The following is an 18083-nucleotide window of genomic DNA, read 5'->3' as shown; positions in this document are numbered from 1 at the left end:
AATATTAACATACTGTTACAATGTTACTCATACTTACGAAAAACATATAAAAGTATTATATATGTATATATATATTATTTATTAAGATTTATTTTTATTGTATGAAAATGCATACACAAAGGTGAAGCGGATCTTGTGCAAGTATGCAAATAAAATTGCAACATAATTATGACTGCAAATAATTAATTCTTAATGTAAATACAAGCAATTGAAATTTAAAAGAAAAGTTATATGATTTAATCTTTCATGGATTCTTCAGTCACTTGACTTGGTGATTCATTATCAGATTTCTTCTTTTTACTTCCTGACACAATATCATCAATTCTCAAGAGTAAAATAGCAGTTTCTATGGCAGTTTTATAAGTTTGCAATTTAACTGAAAGTGGTTCCCAGATTCCACGTTCTTTCATATCAACCAATTGTCCTGTTTCTCCATCAATGCCCCAAGTTGTTCCTTCTGTAGTGTGTTTTGCACGAAGTGCTGTCAATGTTCTAATAGTATTTGCTCCACAATTCTGTGCCAATGTTCTAGGAATTATTTCTAAAGCATGTGCAATTGCCTTATATGGCCATTGTTCAACACCAGCAAGACCTGCTGCTTTCTCAGACAAAAGACGAGAAACGGCCATTTCAACGGCACCACCACCTATAATAGATGTAATCATGAGATCATAACTCAATTGGGATCATTATATCTTATTATTATGTTAAATTTAATATATTTTACATACCTGGTACTAGTTTAGGTTCTAAGAGAAGGTTCCGTGCAACATGTAAAGCATCTTGTAAGTTTCGTTCAGTTTCATTCAGTACATCTTTACTAGCACCTCGTAAAATTATCGTACAAGCCTTAGGATCTTTACAATCTGCAATAAAGCAAAAGTATTCATCTCCTACTTTTTTTATTTCCATAAGCCCAGCTTTAGTTCCAACATCTTCTTCTCTAAGTTCTTCAGTACGATTTACTACTGTTGCACCACAAGCTCTTGCTACTCTATTAATATCACTTTTTCTCAAACGGCGAATAGCAGAAATTCCAGCTTTTACAAGATAGTGTTGGGCTAAATCTGAAACACCCTTCTCAGTGATTACTAAATCTGGTTTAACTAAAATGATGTCTTCACAAATTTTTTTTATATGTTCTTCCTCCAGTTCCAAAATTCGTGTAAAATCAGTATCTTTTAATATTTCAATATTTGTTTGGGATTCTCCTTTCTTATATTCTAAAGGACAGTCTAATAGAACAATCCTAGGATTTTTTATATAACGTCTCATTTTTGGATGTGTTACATCCTTATTAAACATAACACCTTTAAGAACAGTGCTATCTTCAATAGATCCTCCAGGAATTTTTTCAACTTTTGCATAACGCTTAATATCTATCTCTTTACGGCCATTTTCTTCTAAGATTACAGTACTAACTGCATCTAATGCGATCTGACAAGCTAATTTAGCCCAACGCCCTATAAACTTGGTGCCTACACATGAGTTTATCACTTGAATCAATTTATTGCGATCATTACAATCAAGATCCATACTGACTTGTTCATTTAGAATTATCACCATATCTTCTAAAGCTTGTCGATATGCTCGTATAATAACAGTAGGATGCATGCCTTGTTCTAAAAATGGCTCTGCAGTAGCCAAAATTTCTCCTGCTAACACAATCACAGAAGTTGTACCATCTCCAACTTCTTCATCTTGAGTTCTAGCTATTTCAATCATTGACTTTCCAGCTGGATGCTGTACTGTAATTTCACGAAGAATAGCATTTCCATCGTTTGTCATAACAATACCACCCATTGGATCCATTAACATTTTTAACATTGCCTGTGGGCCCAGACATGTTCTAATGACATCTGCAATTGCCTTTACAAAAAGAAATCAATCTTTATATCTTTAATAATAACAGTAACAAAATAAAATTGGTATTTATACCAATGTGTGTGTGTGTGTATATATATATATATATATATATGTATATGTGTGTATGATTATATTATTTTTTTGCTTAATTAAATACGTGTAAAGAGAAAAAAAATCAAATTTTAAATATATTCAATTTATAGCTTTCGATAATTTTTGAAGAATTCGCAATATTCACACACAAGTGCACGTGGGTGTGCCAAGACGAAAAAGTCCATAAAAGGAGTTTCATGATCGCGAATCATTCGACTTTAAATCACTTACCTTTCCTGCTTGAATATTCTCTTTTTGTACCTTTCTTCCTGTCTCTCGTTTCGTATTCTGACCTGCAATGATCAAAGCACACGACATTGCGTTAAATATAATTTTCGTTTTGGTTTGACAAACAAACGCTAATCGTGTTCATGATTTTCAACTTACTCAATACTACAATAGGAGCAGCTCCTGGTCCAAACATTTTTTCGACCTTCAATTAATTGTAAAGTGAAACAAATAAACAATCTTCTTTTATGTTGAAATACTAAATACACTTAGTAGTCTTTTTCGACAAGAATGGAAAAATTAATAACGCACCAACCTCGTACCAATGGATTAGATACCCACAAACGCCGACAAATATGAACGAATCCAATCGCGGGTAATACGTTATTCAAATAAGATGTTCATAGTACGTTCTAAAATCACGAAATAAGGTCGTTCTGTATTGTTATCTTAATGTAAATTTTATATATACCTATAGCAAAAAGTCTCTTTATCTATAGCAATAATGCTATAAAATGAATAACATAAATAAAAACACTTGTAAATACAATGAATGTACCATCCGAATGCGCAATATCAACACTTCGTGTTATTAGTCATTTAAAACGCAAGCTATAATTTATAAAAAATTATTGAAAACATAAATATTGAATATATTATTTGTTTATATAAGTATTTATATTAATAACAAAAATTAAATTCTACAAATGTATATCTTAAGACTTATTTGTATGAGTCATTTAAGCTTTGATCATAGAAACCCATCCAATTATTCTACATTAAAAAAGTTAATTGTAAATCAATATCACATTATAATATATCAATACACATTATAATAACTATATTCACTTTCAGTATATATGATTTTACAATATAGTTGAAATTATTGAAATTTTACAAAATAAAAAATAGTAATTTACTATATAGTTTATTTTTCTAAGAGAATATGGCTGGTGACGATATTAGCGCACCTATCGACAATAAGGGTATAACATTTAGTTTTTAACTATAGTTTCCTATATGGGCTTGACCTCCCTAGTAGGAACAGTCAATTCCCAAGTACGGACTGTTAGTACAGCTCGAATTAAGATGAAAAAGTATAAAGAAAGTGCTATCTTATTAATGTTATTTCTAATAAATATTGTGTATTGTAACATATGTTATAAGTTTTCAAATCGTGAAGATCCTTGTATCAATTTATGTGACAAAATACCACTTCCTTCCACAGACGTATGAATATTATATTGATTTTAAGAATTATAAATTTACTTCTATAATATAACTTATAAAAATTTTTGATTATATACGTATATTATTATTTTCATTCTTCCTTTCAGACCAAGTATATAACGTCTTGTTGTCAACGAGGCTGTAGATTTTTCAATTTAGTGGAGTTGAATTATGGACTTGAACCCAATGGCTTAAATATCACTAAGGATGATTGTAGATCTTGTAAATTTAACTTCATTCTAATTTTAATAATATTCCACAAAAACATTGCTTAAAATTTTTATCATTAAGAATAATATTTCAGCTAACAGAATATGCATGGCAATAACATTTAGAAATATTTTTGTAGCTATTAAATCTTTATATTTTTAATTAAATATTAGGCTTAAATAGTGTAGGAAACAATGCTTGCTTTTATTTTTTTGTTATATTTATATAAAAAAAAGTAACTAAACTTTCTTTCAATAGCATGTATAGAAGCATATGAAGAACTACCAGATCGTTATGCTTGCACCACTGGTTGTGAAATTATGGCCAAACAACGTCTCTCCGACTTGTTATCACTCCTTTCTCTTACTCTTTATGTAGAGGAATATGTAGATTCTAACACATTACTAACGTATCCTGATATACCAGAAAATGATATTCTAACAGACCCTGGTATTCGAAAAGAGCTTCTTCCAAGGTGGTGGGACTCCAATGGGTTTAAATTACCTCAAACTTATATCAAAACTGTTCCAACGGATGATGGGGTACGTTTTATCTTTTAAAGTTGTTTTATTAATTTAAATTAATTACCAAAGGTGTTTCTTTAATATTGTAAGAGAGATTACTAATTTTTTGTTAGCAAATAATTTTCTTATAAATAAAATGCTTTTTAATAAGTAAACTCAATGCTGTGAAAATATAGACCATGGATTATGAAACCTCATCAGATAATACAGAAGAAACTGAATTAACTTCATCATGGATACCAGGAACCAAGTTGTTTCAGTATGCAATGAAACGTGGATTACCAACTATACGCATTCTTTTTGTTCTAACATTTACAGCACTCTTAATTACAGCATGTATGTATTTACATGCCATAGCTTTAAACAAAACATGTGATGATATAAGAGAATTTATTATTGATAAATTCAAAGCATCAGATAAGAATATATCATATATCCTAGATAAAGGACCATTTCATAAAAAGTATAAATTTGATGTTAATGATAAATTGAATATTAACTTAAAAGTTTAAGTAATCTTGGAGATTATTAAAATTAAATATATATATATATTTTATTCAAATATATATATAATATATATATATAAATATATATATATATATTTACAAAAGTTTGAATAAAATGTATTTACATTACAGTTGCCCTTTATATACTGGCACTGTTAAAATGTTTGCTTCTTATAAGATGCTATCCAACGATCCATAAGTTAAATACAAGTTTTAATATGATATATATGTAAAAATAAGCAATTAATTTAAGTCATTAATGTTTCATGCCTTCAACTTTTATAAGTAACCAATTCAAAATTAATTATTCCAAGAAAGTATTAATTGAGTGCAATACTATAGAACACCATATATGTTTAAAGTATTTCATGTGTCATAAATGTTCTTATATAAGTAGTTATAATTTTTATTGTCTTGAAAGAATTATTATGCAATGTGATATTGATGCTTTTTACATTTAATCAAAATAGTGAAAATGATTAATGTATGCACGAGATAGACTGGTTTAAAGACTGTATAATTTTTTTACCAAAAGCCATTATGGATATATATATTATTTTTAATATAATTTATAAAGTAAACAACTCTATAATAACCAATATAACAATTTTCCATAAATCACATATTTTATAGAATCAAACTATTCCTTTATTTTTATCCATAGTAATAAAACATAAGTAATTGTATCTATGAGTATATCTATTGATAGAAATAATCTAGATTTATCATTTTTATGGGATATTATCGTGGTCCTAGATGGATAATTTGTTGATATTAGCTGTTGACTTTAAACATTTGTGTGACATGAGATTTATGTATTTAAAATAAAGTATTCATGAAAATTGATGGTTAATATAATAAATCTTTTTCATTTTATAAAACTGACCTTATTATGTGGTGTCACATGCTAATGAATAAAAAAGTTATTTTATACACATCTTGGCACAGCATTTATGCTATGTAATAATTGTTTTCTAACAATTATAATGAAAATACAATAGTAAATAAAATTATATATTTTATAAATACAAAAGAATGATAATTGAGTATTCATATGATGTTACATAATTTACAGTGTTAAATAACAAGTGAAATGGCATAATATATCTATAACATTTTATACAAAATTAATATTTTTTTAACATTATCATAGTACTTTCAAAATGCAATAATGAGATATCACCAAAAAAAGGGCAGTTTTCCTCTCTATCTAAAAAAGTAAGTTTCTGCTTGTAAAAAAGATTTTCAGATATTTTTACATTACTTATTAAATGTTTATGAATGTAAAGCATGATAAATTAAACTAGTCTCATAAAGCAATAATTTCTAGAAAGCAGAAAACAAAGTTTTATCTTATTAAATTAGTAATAAAAATATACAATGTAGATATCAAAACATTTATTATACAGGAAGATATATCTGAAATTAATATATCGACGTTCCTTAAATAGAGTATCGAAAAGATGCTAAATATGTATCTTACTATGTATTGTAACAAAAATAAAAACTATGTAATATTACCATAAGACAATTTTCTTATAAGACTGGCCCTGTCTGTAAATTTACTACATTATTTAAACAGAATAAAGTCTTTAAAACCCTTGCTGTACGATATAGAACGGAAGTATATAGCATACGACTTATGAAGGTAAGCATCTTTTAAACAGAGATGCTATAGTGTAACAAAGAGAACTGTTTTTCCGCTCTAATTATATAAACAATCTCTATATTATGTATTAGGTTTTTTAAATTTTTCAGACGTTATCACTTTTCCAATTCCGATTATCACAATATACATAATATGAAAAAATATCTAGAATTGAAAAAGATATTAACGTAGAATGTGTAAAGTTAAGAAAATTGATCTGTACAACATATAGTGAGCATTAACATGTACCGATAATACTTTTCTTAAAATATTAAAATAAATTTACAACCAATAAAGCTTCGGATCATCCCGTCTAACTTGAAGCTTTAAAACGTGTCTATAAATTTTTAGTGCTGGACCTAAGAGCAAATCAAGTCCACTTAACACGTCCGATCTTTTCATCAATAAAAGAGAATGACCATCTATATCCTACAAACATATAATAAATACGTGAAATATAATTATTTCATAATTAAAGCAATGAAATATATTCGTGTTACTCACTTGTTGCCTGAATACTTCTGCTTCTTTTGGAAATAGTCTGGCAAAGTATTGATATACTTGCTCAGATGTCCAGTCCGAAGCATCAGGGATATTTGGATCGATTCCATCTTTAGTAGCATCGTCTTCCATTTGATCAGAAGATGCGCGAGCAGGCGACACTTGGGGGCTTAAAACAGGTGGTAATACAGGTGTACTTGATGGTGTATCAGGTCGTGTAGAAACAATGCTAACAGTTTGATTGTTGTTCGTTTTTTGTTGCTTTTGAACGCAATCATTACATTGCCACCTTAAATTTGATTTTGGATTTATAACACGTGGTGAATGGCAACAATGATGATATGCTTCATCACAAGAGTAACAGGTAATCAATGGTCCCTATAAAACAGAGAAAAATAATTAACATATGAAAATAATTAGATTACTATTACAAAAAAAAATATTTCAACTTACAGCATCTGAAGTTTCACAACATATGGTACAAGTCTTACAACGTTCACATTGCCAATTACTACCAGCCTTATGAATTATTTCTTCTGCAGTATAAATGCAACTTGGATGGGCTAAAAAAATCAAAATATACACATATATTAACGCTAACATTTACATTAATTTTAAAGAAAAGCAAAGATCCATAAAACTTACCTCTTACTGTACAATCTCGACAAGCAACTAATGCTTCTTGTTTTTCTTTAGCGCAAAGACTGCATTGTCTACAAGGTCCATCTTTAATCGGTGGTTTAACAGTTTCTTGAGGCTCTTGAATCGTAGCAGTTTTATTTTGAGTACCAGATTGTCTGCCACGTTTCCGCCTTACAAGGTTGTTATCGGATGGGTCGAAGACTTTTTTTGCTCTCTGGAAAATGGTCTTCAGTTGAAATCAAAGAACAAAAAGAAGAGATGGTATAATTGTTAAAGCAATAATAATTTCGTGTATTCAAGTATAATGAAAGAGTAAAAACAAACCTTTCTACGAGCACTACGGAAACCACCTACGTTGACGTTGGATGGTGTGGGGGAAGGGTTCGTAGAACTCCTACCAGCATCTTCGTCGTCGCGATCTTCGCTAAAATGTTCGTTGTCTTCTCTCTTTTCTTTTTGCGTGGAAGATTCTTCTTTATTGTCTTTGCGAAACTCTTCGAACTTGATCTCTATGTCCATAGGATCATCTGTCCTGACGAGTAGGCGTTGCTTACGTTCCGATTTGGAGGACCTTTTGAGGTTATGGCACTGATTGTCCGTACTTTTGACGTCGTCCTTACGTTCGTCGACATTAGCTAGTGGATCTTCGGATTCCTTTGTTCGATCGCCATCGAGAGAGGTTTCTTCGGTACGATCTTGATTTTTGGTAAGGAGAATATCGAAACATTCTTCCTTCTTGCTCGACGCTTCTGGCTTCGGACTCGCTTGACGCGAGGACCTCGGTGTGTTCGAAGCCGAATCGGCGATAGTCAAATTCTCTGTCTCATCGAAATCATAAGGGCCACTAGTGGTCGAAGATACCGTTTGTGAGTCCTTACGCCTGATGTTACCATTTTCGATATTCTCAAGGGTGAAGGTCTCACGATGCGTCGATTCGGTTGCAGTCGTCATGTCGGATGTCGCCACCAGCGAATAATTACCGTTAGAGAGACGCGTTAAATTCCCGCTCGCAACTTCTTTCCCGAGGAAATCCTCAACCATACGTCTAGAGGTAGGATTCGAAACACCGTCGAGCAGCTGCTCGACCAATCTATAAGCCGGCACACCTTGATCAAGGTAATCCGGTTCCTCGACGACGAGCTCGGCAACCGCGCCAGCCACCATCCCCGAATTCAGTTTCTCCTTTACGAAGCCTTCCGGTCGATTTTTGTAAAGTTGTAAACGCGACCACTTGGACGCGTTTCTATAACTTGTATTGCCTTTATAATCGACCTGTATAACCTTCTCAGCCTCGATTAAGCGATGAAGATCAGCAATCGTATCTCGCACGTCTACCGAGAACTTTCGAAGCAGGTAGTTACAAATACGATCGGCATCGGGACGCGCCTTACGTCGGCGCAACTGATCTATCGCCTCCAGGATCTGCTCCTCGTGACGGATTTGCGTTTCCACCCGGTGCTGCTGCATCCTTCCGCGTCGCGCTGTTACCACCCTTTGCTCTCTCTTTCTCTCTTTTTCTCTCTGTTTCTCTCTCCCTCTCTCTCTCTCTCTCTCTCTCTCTTTTTCTCTCTCTCTCTCTCTACTTTACTTTTCCTTCCTCGTTCACTCGCTTTATTTTACACTCTTTACCGCGCACGTTCGTCTTCTTGAAGGTAACGACGACGTGCACGTCTTCTCTTACACCTCTGTAAAAGTTATTTTCTTATATCACTTAGCGATATCAAGGGTTACAAAGAGCTGCTCGATCCCGTCGGCTTCCGCGTATTATCTTTAGGTTCAGAGCTCTACGCGCGTTTTTTGTCCGGCCGCACGCGTATTCGCGCTTCGACCTTTCCCCCCACCCCTATCGCTTTCTCTCTCTCTCTCTCTCTCTCTCTCTCTCTCTCTCTCTCTCTCTCTCTCTCTATCTATCTATCTATCTCCCTTTTACTGTCTCTCACTCGTGCGGATTCGCGCGCCTGCATCGGATCATCCTCGCGCGAACAACCAAGTTAAAATCTTTTCCGTTCTCTTCATGATAACGTATTCCCTAAGACTGCATAAAGACAAGCACAAGAAACAAGGTCGTTGAATAATGTCGCAGCGGTCGTGCAATGTCTCTTCTTGAACTCGAGATCTGTCTCGCGTAGTAGCTCCTCGTTCGTTAGATCGACGTGCGCAACGTTATACCGTCAACGTGCCGCGAGAACGAGAAAACAAGAGAAAAGTAGTCCGACAGATGAAAAAGTCCAAGAGTGTCGCTGCTCGTCGACGAATCGAAGGCGAAGGCGAAGGCAAAAAAAGAAAGCGTAAATCTCGAAGAAACGTGTGAAACGCGCAGAGCACAACTCGGTTCGATGCGACCAAAAAAGCGACATCGATTGCGACGATCAACGAAGTTCAATAGCGTAGCAAAGTCCGTAGCTCGTTCGAACGCGCGAAGCGGCACTTTGCTTCTCCTCACTTCTCCGCTATACTCGTGCCGATTCTCTTCTCTTTCTCCCCCTCTCTTTCTCTCGACGTTGTCGTCGTCGTCGCCGTCGTCCTCCTCCTTCTCCAACTCCAACTCCACCTCTACCTCTTCCTCTTCCTCCTACTCTTCCTCTTTCTCCTACTCCTACGGGATCTCGCAAGCGATCGCTCGTCGCTCGCTCGTACGCATGGTCGATCCTCGAAGGAGTTTTCGAATCGCAAGCACCGCTCGCGCCCTTCGTCCGTAGCCCGCGCGCGCGCGCAAGCCGGAGACCGCTGCCGCGCGCTGTACGAGGGAGGGAGAAAGACGGATACGACCGATAGCCGATGATATTCTCTACGAAAGTCAGTTAGCTCGTTACGTTGGATCGCGCGTTGAAGGGCACTTTCGAACGAAGTCTTTTTCTTTTTTTCTTTCCGTACTTTGTCCCTTCCTTTAGCAGCGCAAACACGACGAACTTAGCAACCCGAAAGAATGCGCGAAGGAAGACGTACGTGTTCGCCGAATAATATCTGTTTTTTTTTTTTTTTTTCTATTACCTCTATCTTCCCTGTCTTCTCTTGTATTTCCACCTTCTCTTAATCCCTCTCTCTCTCTCTTTCTTCTTTTTTCGGCATTAAAAGTTTCAAGAAGGAGGGTTGTGCTCTCGTAAAAGGGACAGTGTTTCCACTCGATCTTTCGGCCGCACAACACGCGTTTTACTCTCGCGCATACGTATATAGTGTCCTCGGTAAGTCACGCCGGGGGCGACGTGAGCAAAGAAAGAATCTCGGTTGCGCGCGGTCGTCTCTGTCCGCACGTCGTCGGTCCACGCACCGTCTCGTATCATCGGCGCGCCACGATCGCGCCTCGTTCTTCGCGCTACCTCTCTTCTCCTACTCTCTCTTTCTCTCTGTCTTTTATTCTCACGGTGTCGATTAGTTTTGCGTTTTGCAACTGATAATACGTTTCCTGAGCAACCGGGAAATTGAATAAATGGGTTGACGAAAGAACGGTGAACGAAGAAATGAGAGAACGAAAGAAGGAGCGAACGAACAACGATCTTCTCTCACGCGCGTCGCAAGAACGATTGCCAGCGGCCCACGGTCGTAGTTGCAAACGACGCGCAGGCAGAGCGCGCGCCGCACACCTACAAACGTCGCAACGCGTTCGGGTTCCACGGACAAATCTACATAAACGTGCATTTACGTACTGGTATATTCCTGTGTAAGAGCGCGCATATATGTGTCTACACGACGAGTGTGTCGTGCAGTATACATACATACATATATATCTATATCTATATATATATATGTATATAATATCTATATATATATATGCATGTGTATATTATACGTAGGTGCGTATGTATCTTTATGTACCACATGATACGTAATATTGCCGGTGCTCGGGCATATACATTTTTGCATACGTTAGGTGCTCTAAAATCAGGAGCGAGTGCTCGAAAAGTCTGGAGAACGTCGATAAAGAGCGCGTAACCCGGAGCTCCTCTGTCGCGCGCTCCTTACTACCGTGGTATGATCGGTGCGTTGATCAAGCTGAAATTACCTCGAATCTTCCTTGTCTTGCAAGACGCACGAACTCTACTCCTTCCTTCTTTCCTTTCTTTCGTTTGTACTTTTGCTCGCTACTATTCGACGCGTCGTCGATCCTCTTTTTGTCTCACGCGAGCAAGGTGCAGCTAAGCGAAGACGTGCGCGCGCGCGTTTATCCGCACACGATACGACGAGACGGTGACGGCACGGAGACGGCGACGGAGACGAAGACGACGACACAAGAACGACGTAAGCGCGAGACGCGCTCTTTTTCTTCTCGCGCTTCGCACGAACCGCCCGAGAAAGATCGACCGATCGACTCATCCGTACGAATCGTAACGCACTTCAACGTGCTCGATACGCTCTCTGGGTACCGCGCCGATCCAGCGTCGATCTAGCGCCAATCCAGCGCCAATCCAGCGCCAACAATCTTGCGCTCGTGTTGTTAATGCGCTTGTAGTGTAGTAACGACTAACGACATAAGATATCTTGATAAGATTTAAGTGCGCTTTGCTCTACTGCATCACACGACATCGCAACACATTGTACCGCACCGTAACGCGAGCAAACGTAACGCACCGCGCCACGCCACGCCGGGTGCGGCTTTGACGCGAATATGGATGAGCGGAGCCGCGCTCGACGCTCTACGGTACACGCGGAGCGCGCTTCTGATAGTCACAGGAGGGGAAGGACGCAGCTCCGTCGACCGATCGAGCTCCTCCCCTCTCCTCGACCTTTTTACCCCTACTTCTCCTAGATTTTCTTTTACCTGACTCACGGTCATATACGAATGAAATACAATGTCAATTTTGAATTACGTATTAATCCTCTTCAACCATCAAAATATAGCTTTTCCATTGTTTCCTTTTAAGAATTTATCTGAGTAACTACTTGCTCCTAACGGTACTACTTTTGTTACCTGCCCGATAATTGCGGTCCTTCTAGCGGTATCTACCGTTTGTACAATAGAACTTTCCATTTTCTCTGATGATAATTTACAACACCAAATATCGACATGTGCACGTTGTCAGTTTATATTATATTACCAATGCGCATTGTGATTATATGGTCTTTTATTCATTTTTAAATGGTTTTATTATAAAATGAATACAAAAATTTTACCTCGGAGAAAAATATATGACTAAAAGGAATTTGAAAAAAACATTAATGTAGTATATAATGATTTATGCCTTGATTTGATTTTCACCATAAATATTATGAAAACGTATTTTCCTTTTCACTTCCAATAATTTTATTACTGCTTCCTCGAAGCTTAGAAGTTAAATTTAATGGTTTTCCCTTGGTAACAATATGATTACTATCTTTTAACGGACTTTTCTGTTCTGTTATTCCGATCTTTTTATTAGTCATCGGTGATTTTTTATAAATATTTTCTTCTTTTCTAGATAAACTTTGCGACGATAGTGTCATTTCTTGTGATTTATTAATATCTTGCGATGGGATTCTTACAGGAATACCGGGAGACGTAGAATATTTTGGAATACTAGATTCTCTTATTTGACTTTTAGGCATCCCTCTTCTTGGAGAACAACATTTACTCACTCTGTAGATAAACAAGAAGTATTTAATAATATTTACTACGATTGTTTTCTTTTTGTTCTCACCTTTTTGGACTAAGATAAATTTTACATTTATCACTAGTTATTTCCTCCTGTACGTTTATCGGCGATATATCGCACGAAGCATTGATCTTGTCACAACGTTGAATCATTGGCAATTGTACAACAGATTTATGTTTAAGAGAGTCTGGTGTCGATGATGCCATTGGTTTTAATTTAGGAGATTTTTTAAAGTCAATTTCATTTTCCATTGAATTGGGTGTGCTACTGAATATTTTAATGCAAGGTTGTACATTCTTAGGTGATTTCGGAGGTGTAGTTATACCTAAAATATGGATTTAAATGAAAAATTTTATCTATTTATATATTTTATGTTTAGTTTTTTCGTTCTCTCTCTCTCTCTCTCTCTCTCTCTCTCTCTCTCTATATATATATATATATATATATATATATATATATATATATATATATATACCTTTTCTTTGCATATTTCCTATTGGAATAACTGCTTTCATAGGACCTTTTCTATTTACAGCTTCAAATTTTGATTTGTTTTTTAATTGATTTCTGACAACTAATTTGATAGGTGGTTTCTCTTTTGGATTATTTATTTCTGTATTTACTTTGTGTATACCTAAAAGGAAATTTAATTCATTAAATTTTTAATCTTATATTTACTCTTTAATGGTTAAAAAACTCTGCTGTAGAGACATCATTGTATAAGTATAACCAGCTTTATCAGAATTTTTTGAACATTAAGGATTAACAGTGATATAATATATTACAAGGGATTTAATACTGGATATTAGTGGATGCTAATATTTACCAATAATTTGCTGATCTCCTATGTTAGCAGCAACTTCTTTTCTAGATGAGATCAAATTAATTGAACCTGGATCACTAGGAAAACGCTTTTTAGTCTTACTTAATTGAGATTTGTTATTATCTTTAAATAGCAATGAATTTTGCAGTTTTTTACTAGGAGATGTACTATTTACACAAGCACTCCTCCTGTATGCTTTCTGGTTAAATGGTTTCACCTATAATATTAAATATTAAAATTATAGTAAAAAGTTTTTTACATAGAAAAAAAATATATATATATTTTGACAAATATAAACCATTAAAGTTCTCACTTTTGATATTAAATCCAAACTTCGTCTTTGTTTCACTTTTAATGATATTGTAGATTGTACTTTATTTCCAGATTTCTCTTTAGTTGGTGTTCTTCCAATAGTAGAAGTTATATTATCCTGTTCATTATTTTTTTCTTGCTTATTTTTTGACACTAAATTTAATACTTCCCCTAAATTCTTTAACAAATTCAGTGTTGCTGATTCGTTAGATTGTCCACTTAATACTTTACCTAAATTGATAAGCAGTTCTACTGCAACTTTTTCATTACTCTCTGTTTTATTATTTTCTTCTTTATTTGTTTCCATATTTTCTTGAGTAGAATTGTTAATATCAATCTCGTTTTCTTCTTTTTCTGTATCAACAGATCTTTCTTTCTTTGGAGAAATTTCTGTTTGTGCATTTACTAATGGTAAATCATTTTGTATTTTATTTTCCATTATTAATAATTTACTGTCATTGAATACTTCACATCTATTTATTTTGTTATTACAACATGATTCTTTGTTAATTTCTATTTCATGAATTTTTAAATCATCCACATGACTCTTATCATGTTTTTCTTCTCCTGTATTTTTGATAGTTTCTGAATCATTTGTTGTTTGCAAATATGCAGATAATAATTCAATATCATTGCTGGATTGAATTCCTAAAACTTTCTCCAAATTTTCAAGTAGTCTGTTAGCCTCAGAATTGTTTTCTGTTCTAACTATTTTTTTAAGATCAAGTAATAATGTGGATGTAGCTTTTTTATCAGCAATAATTTGACTAAAAGGAACTATTTCTATATTTTGTTTAATGTTATTCTGTGATTTTGTTTTATCATTTATATTGCTATTAGAACATAACATGTCATTAAACTTCTCTTCCCTATTAGTAGCATTAAAAGATGGTACTTCAATTAAGTCATCTACTATGTCATCTTCAAATGCTGGCAATAATTCTGAAGTCCACATAGGATCATCTATAATTAGTTCATCTGAATTTGCTGTTATTATAGAAACATAAAATTATATTCACAGTACAAATAAATGATAAGAATTCAATATAATATAGAGATAGCAAATAGTAAAAAAAGTATACATACACCCTGAAGCTTTTTCTGCATATTCTTCAAATGTTTTCGCAAGAGCTTTAGCTTCATTTAATATTGATTTATTTACGTTATTGTTTTTCTGTAAAACAATAAATATATAAAATTTAATCTAAAGAAACAAAATATTCTAAAGTAAATAAAATTAATGAATAATTTTTTATTTACATACAAGAAAATTAGAATCAGAAGAAGCATCTGAATTGGTACTGCTATTAGATAACTTAGAAAATGTAATTTCAGGTATACAAGCATCAATATCAAGCAATTTATCATTAACATCAAATGTTGTTTTTGTATTTATATGTTGATTATCACTTTCATTATTATGTTTTTGCGAAATTTGTAATTCTGATGTCTTCAATTTTAATTCATTCAGTTTTTGTGCTAAAACGGATATATCAATCTGTTTTTGAGCTGGTGTAATAGGTAATGATGTTCCAGAACTTACAGATACTTTATTCATAGGACTATTCACCCTTTCATTTAATTTTGTATCACAAAATACCAATGAAGAACAATTATCTAAGAAAGCAAAATTCATAGTATTATTTGATATCATTGAGGCCATAGAATTATGTGTTAAGGAACCAGAATTTCTTGTAATACTAGAAATGTTTGATATAGTAGAAAATACAGAGACATCATTATATTGATCTTCTAAGAAGCCTTTATTTAATTGATCATTAAATATTGAAGAAGACTTGCTGTCTGTATCATTTATATTTACTCTGTCAGTTTTTAATGTTTCTGTCACAGAATTTGATCTATATTTTAACAGCTGTTTGCATTCATGTGCTATATCACCTTGAGAATATGAACGCATTTGTATTGACTTTATATTTATTGGTATTAAGTTTTTCATATCACTTTCAGTTTCTTGTATCTGTGATGGTATTTTATGTTGAACCATACATTTAATTTCATTTTTTTCTCTGTTATAATTTGTTTCATACAATGTATCATTCATTGCAGAATGATTTAATATCGATGAATTTAATGACTTTATCTCAGCTGTAGATTTTATAAGATCAGGATTTGGGAAAGATTCATCCAACGTTTTACCTTCTTTTAACTTGCACGAAAATTGTGTGTATGTAGCTTTGCAATCATCTGTAATATTAATGTTCTTATCTTCTAATACAGTAATGTCAGTTCCCTTTAAAGCTTTTTCATATACTATTTCAAATGGATCTTCTTCCTTATTAACATATTCTATCGCTTTATGTAGCAGCATATCAAAAGGATTGTTACCTAAACTTTCACGTTTTTCTATTATCAATGTATTATTCCTATCACAACAAACATTTAAATTTCTCTGTTCTATATTTGAAGGTACCGGGATTAACGGCGATGCTAATTTTGTATTCAATGAAGTACCCGTGGAATTGTCTAAATCTATAAGGTCACACATTTCTTATTAAATTTAAGAAATGTTTTTCGAGGTAAAAAGATTGACGGTTTACCACTTTACAGTTAAACGCGCTCAAAAAGTATGTATATATGTACATATATTTCAAAAATATTATTAGTGGTGCCCTCTAGAGGACACACAGAATATCATTATATTTACTAACATAACAAACTTCATTCCATATTGTTCTATAGTTTAAAATAATCTTTAATGCGCGGCAATTTAAAACCAAACCAGACCAAACTGTTCCGTAGAAAATCAATAATCTTCGTTAATTATTTATTTTAATTGATATATATATTTATATATCATAAAAACAAATTATTATAAGTTGCATCTAACGTCAAATAAAGTAAAAATTTTTTAATCATTTTATAAAACTTGCATTACATTTATTGAATATGATATTACTGCTATATCTTTGGCTATAATGTAAATTAAAAATTTTGACATATGTCGTATGTACACCTAGGGTATTTGAAGTTGTTATTTTGTTATACTGTAAAGAACAAATTTCTATAAACATGGCGAATGCCAAGGTTGATGATTTGACGTACGAGGGAGAATTGAATGAAAGTAATATCAGTAATGGTGTTGAAAATTTGCAAGATTCTCAAGAAGAGACCGATACTGCTCTTCAGGCTGATGAAGAACAAAGAGAGAAATTAGTAAGACTTCCTATAGGCAGAGTAAGAAATATTATTAAAATGGACCCCGATGTAAATTTGGTTAATCAGGAGGCAGTATTTTTAATAGCAAAATCGACGGTAATAACTATTTCAATATTTTTTCCCTATACATTTTACTAAACTTATTATCAATTAACGATTTTATACTTTAACTTTGTATAATTCTATCGTAAATACGTATTTGTGTAATGAAATAAAAAAAATATTTATTAGATTAGATTAGATTAGAATTATATTATAAGATATGAGTTTAATTAGTTTGTTAGTATTATAAGTTTGAGTTTAGTTAATTTGAGTTCAACAGTTGTAAGAGTAAATAACTAAGTTCATAAATATATATAGATATATATATTTATATATATATCTGTATGTATGTATATATATATATTTTTGTTTGTATATTCTAGAATTATTTTTGTGTATCCGTCAATTCATTTTCTTACAGGAACTTTTTATTGATTCATTGGCAAAGGAAGCCTATAAATATACTGTACAAACAAAAAAAAAAACAGTCCAAAAACGAGATATTGAAAATGCAATTAATAATGTAGATGCGCTTGTGTTTTTAGAAGAAATGCTTGAGTAAATTAGGAAGTAATTTTCTTAATTTATATTCTAATTAGTAAGAAGTTATGTAATATAACAAAAAATTGTTTAATAAATATTTTTATATTTTCTAACTTTAATTGTTTTTATAATTAAAATAAGTCCGTACAAATATTCTATATTTTTTATATT

General features: G+C 33.2%; 5 protein-coding genes across 6 annotated transcripts; 2 read left to right on the top strand and 3 right to left on the bottom strand.

Moving 5' to 3' along the window:
* Positions 1 to 64: 64 nt before the first annotated feature.
* On the bottom strand, positions 65 to 2678 carry LOC122630685 (T-complex protein 1 subunit gamma). The gene is made up of 4 exons (XM_043815467.1): positions 2347 to 2678; positions 2191 to 2252; positions 732 to 1869; positions 65 to 646 (listed from the first exon to the last, which is right to left on the bottom strand). Exons 1-4 carry the CDS (start codon positions 2381 to 2383, stop codon positions 237 to 239), a joined length of 1647 nt encoding a protein of 548 aa, XP_043671402.1. The 5' UTR covers positions 2384 to 2678; the 3' UTR covers positions 65 to 236.
* Positions 2679 to 3190: 512 nt separating this feature from the next.
* LOC122630686 lies at positions 3191 to 5515 on the top strand. Its single transcript, XM_043815468.1, has 4 exons — positions 3191 to 3417; positions 3525 to 3639; positions 3886 to 4169; positions 4328 to 5515. Exons 1-4 carry the CDS (start codon positions 3208 to 3210, stop codon positions 4661 to 4663), a joined length of 945 nt encoding a protein of 314 aa, XP_043671403.1. The 5' UTR covers positions 3191 to 3207; the 3' UTR covers positions 4664 to 5515.
* A 525-nt stretch (positions 5516 to 6040) lies between these two features.
* Positions 6041 to 12076, bottom strand: LOC122630683. 2 transcript variants are annotated; one of them, XM_043815465.1, is made up of 5 exons: positions 7773 to 12076; positions 7452 to 7674; positions 7260 to 7369; positions 6810 to 7184; positions 6041 to 6734 (listed from the first exon to the last, which is right to left on the bottom strand). In XM_043815465.1, exons 1-5 carry the CDS (start codon positions 8913 to 8915, stop codon positions 6588 to 6590), a joined length of 1998 nt encoding a protein of 665 aa, XP_043671400.1. In that variant the 5' UTR covers positions 8916 to 12076; the 3' UTR covers positions 6041 to 6587. The 2 variants fall into 2 exon arrangements, with proteins under 2 accessions (XP_043671400.1, XP_043671401.1); XM_043815466.1 differs by having other exon boundaries at positions 7452 to 7662; positions 7773 to 12073.
* Positions 12077 to 12571: 495 nt separating this feature from the next.
* Positions 12572 to 16829, bottom strand: LOC122630681. The gene is made up of 7 exons (XM_043815460.1): positions 15415 to 16829; positions 15237 to 15324; positions 14152 to 15137; positions 13842 to 14055; positions 13491 to 13649; positions 13061 to 13340; positions 12572 to 12999 (listed from the first exon to the last, which is right to left on the bottom strand). Exons 1-7 carry the CDS (start codon positions 16654 to 16656, stop codon positions 12651 to 12653), a joined length of 3318 nt encoding a protein of 1105 aa, XP_043671395.1. The 5' UTR covers positions 16657 to 16829; the 3' UTR covers positions 12572 to 12650.
* Positions 16830 to 17158: 329 nt separating this feature from the next.
* On the top strand, positions 17159 to 18025 carry LOC122630689 (DNA polymerase epsilon subunit 4). Its single transcript, XM_043815472.1, has 2 exons — positions 17159 to 17423; positions 17791 to 18025. The coding sequence occupies exons 1-2, from the start codon at positions 17181 to 17183 to the stop codon at positions 17929 to 17931; spliced, it is 384 nt and encodes a 127-aa protein (XP_043671407.1). The 5' UTR covers positions 17159 to 17180; the 3' UTR covers positions 17932 to 18025.
* Positions 18026 to 18083: the final 58 nt, after the last annotated feature.

The sequence above is a fragment of the Vespula pensylvanica genome, chromosome 7 (genome assembly GCF_014466175.1).
Source record: "Vespula pensylvanica isolate Volc-1 chromosome 7, ASM1446617v1, whole genome shotgun sequence".
In the NCBI taxonomy this organism is placed as follows: domain Eukaryota; kingdom Metazoa; phylum Arthropoda; class Insecta; order Hymenoptera; family Vespidae; genus Vespula; species Vespula pensylvanica.
The sequence above is the reverse complement of the archived record's forward strand: the minus strand, read 5'-3'. Positions and strand labels throughout refer to the sequence as shown.

Bases quoted from the DNA above. Each gene is read 5' to 3' on its own strand.
- LOC122630685 (XM_043815467.1), bottom strand. From the start codon at position 2,383: ATGTTTGGACCAGGAGCTGCTCCTATTGTAGTATTGA. The intron at 2,253-2,346 runs GTAAGTTGAAAA...TGATCATTGCAG, and splicing joins TGCTCCTATTGTAGTATTGA to GTCAGAATACGAAACGAGAG. The intron at 647-731 runs GTATGTAAAATA...CATCTATTATAG, and splicing joins AGAACCTAAACTAGTACCAG to GTGGTGGTGCCGTTGAAATG.
- LOC122630686 (XM_043815468.1), top strand. From the start codon at position 3,208: ATGGGCTTGACCTCCCTAGTAGGAACAGTCAATTCCCAAGTACGGACT. The intron at 3,640-3,885 runs GTAAATTTAACT...TTCTTTCAATAG, and splicing joins TAAGGATGATTGTAGATCTT to CATGTATAGAAGCATATGAA. The intron at 4,170-4,327 runs GTACGTTTTATC...GTGAAAATATAG, and splicing joins CTGTTCCAACGGATGATGGG to ACCATGGATTATGAAACCTC.
- LOC122630683 (XM_043815465.1), bottom strand. From the start codon at position 8,915: ATGCAGCAGCACCGGGTGGAAACGCAAATCCGTCACGAGGAGCAGATC. The intron at 7,675-7,772 runs GTTTGTTTTTAC...TTTCAACTGAAG, and splicing joins TCCGTAGTGCTCGTAGAAAG to ACCATTTTCCAGAGAGCAAA. The intron at 7,370-7,451 runs GTAAGTTTTATG...TGATTTTTTTAG, and splicing joins TCGAGATTGTACAGTAAGAG to CCCATCCAAGTTGCATTTAT.
- LOC122630681 (XM_043815460.1), bottom strand. From the start codon at position 16,656: ATGTGTGACCTTATAGATTTAGACAATTCCACGGGTACTTCATTGAAT. The intron at 15,325-15,414 runs GTATGTAAATAA...ATTGTTTTACAG, and splicing joins CTTCTGATTCTAATTTTCTT to AAAAACAATAACGTAAATAA. The intron at 14,056-14,151 runs GTGAGAACTTTA...TTAATATTATAG, and splicing joins GTTTGGATTTAATATCAAAA to GTGAAACCATTTAACCAGAA.
- LOC122630689 (XM_043815472.1), top strand. From the start codon at position 17,181: ATGGCGAATGCCAAGGTTGATGATTTGACGTACGAGGGAGAATTGAAT. The intron at 17,424-17,790 runs GTAATAACTATT...ATTTTCTTACAG, and splicing joins TTTTAATAGCAAAATCGACG to GAACTTTTTATTGATTCATT.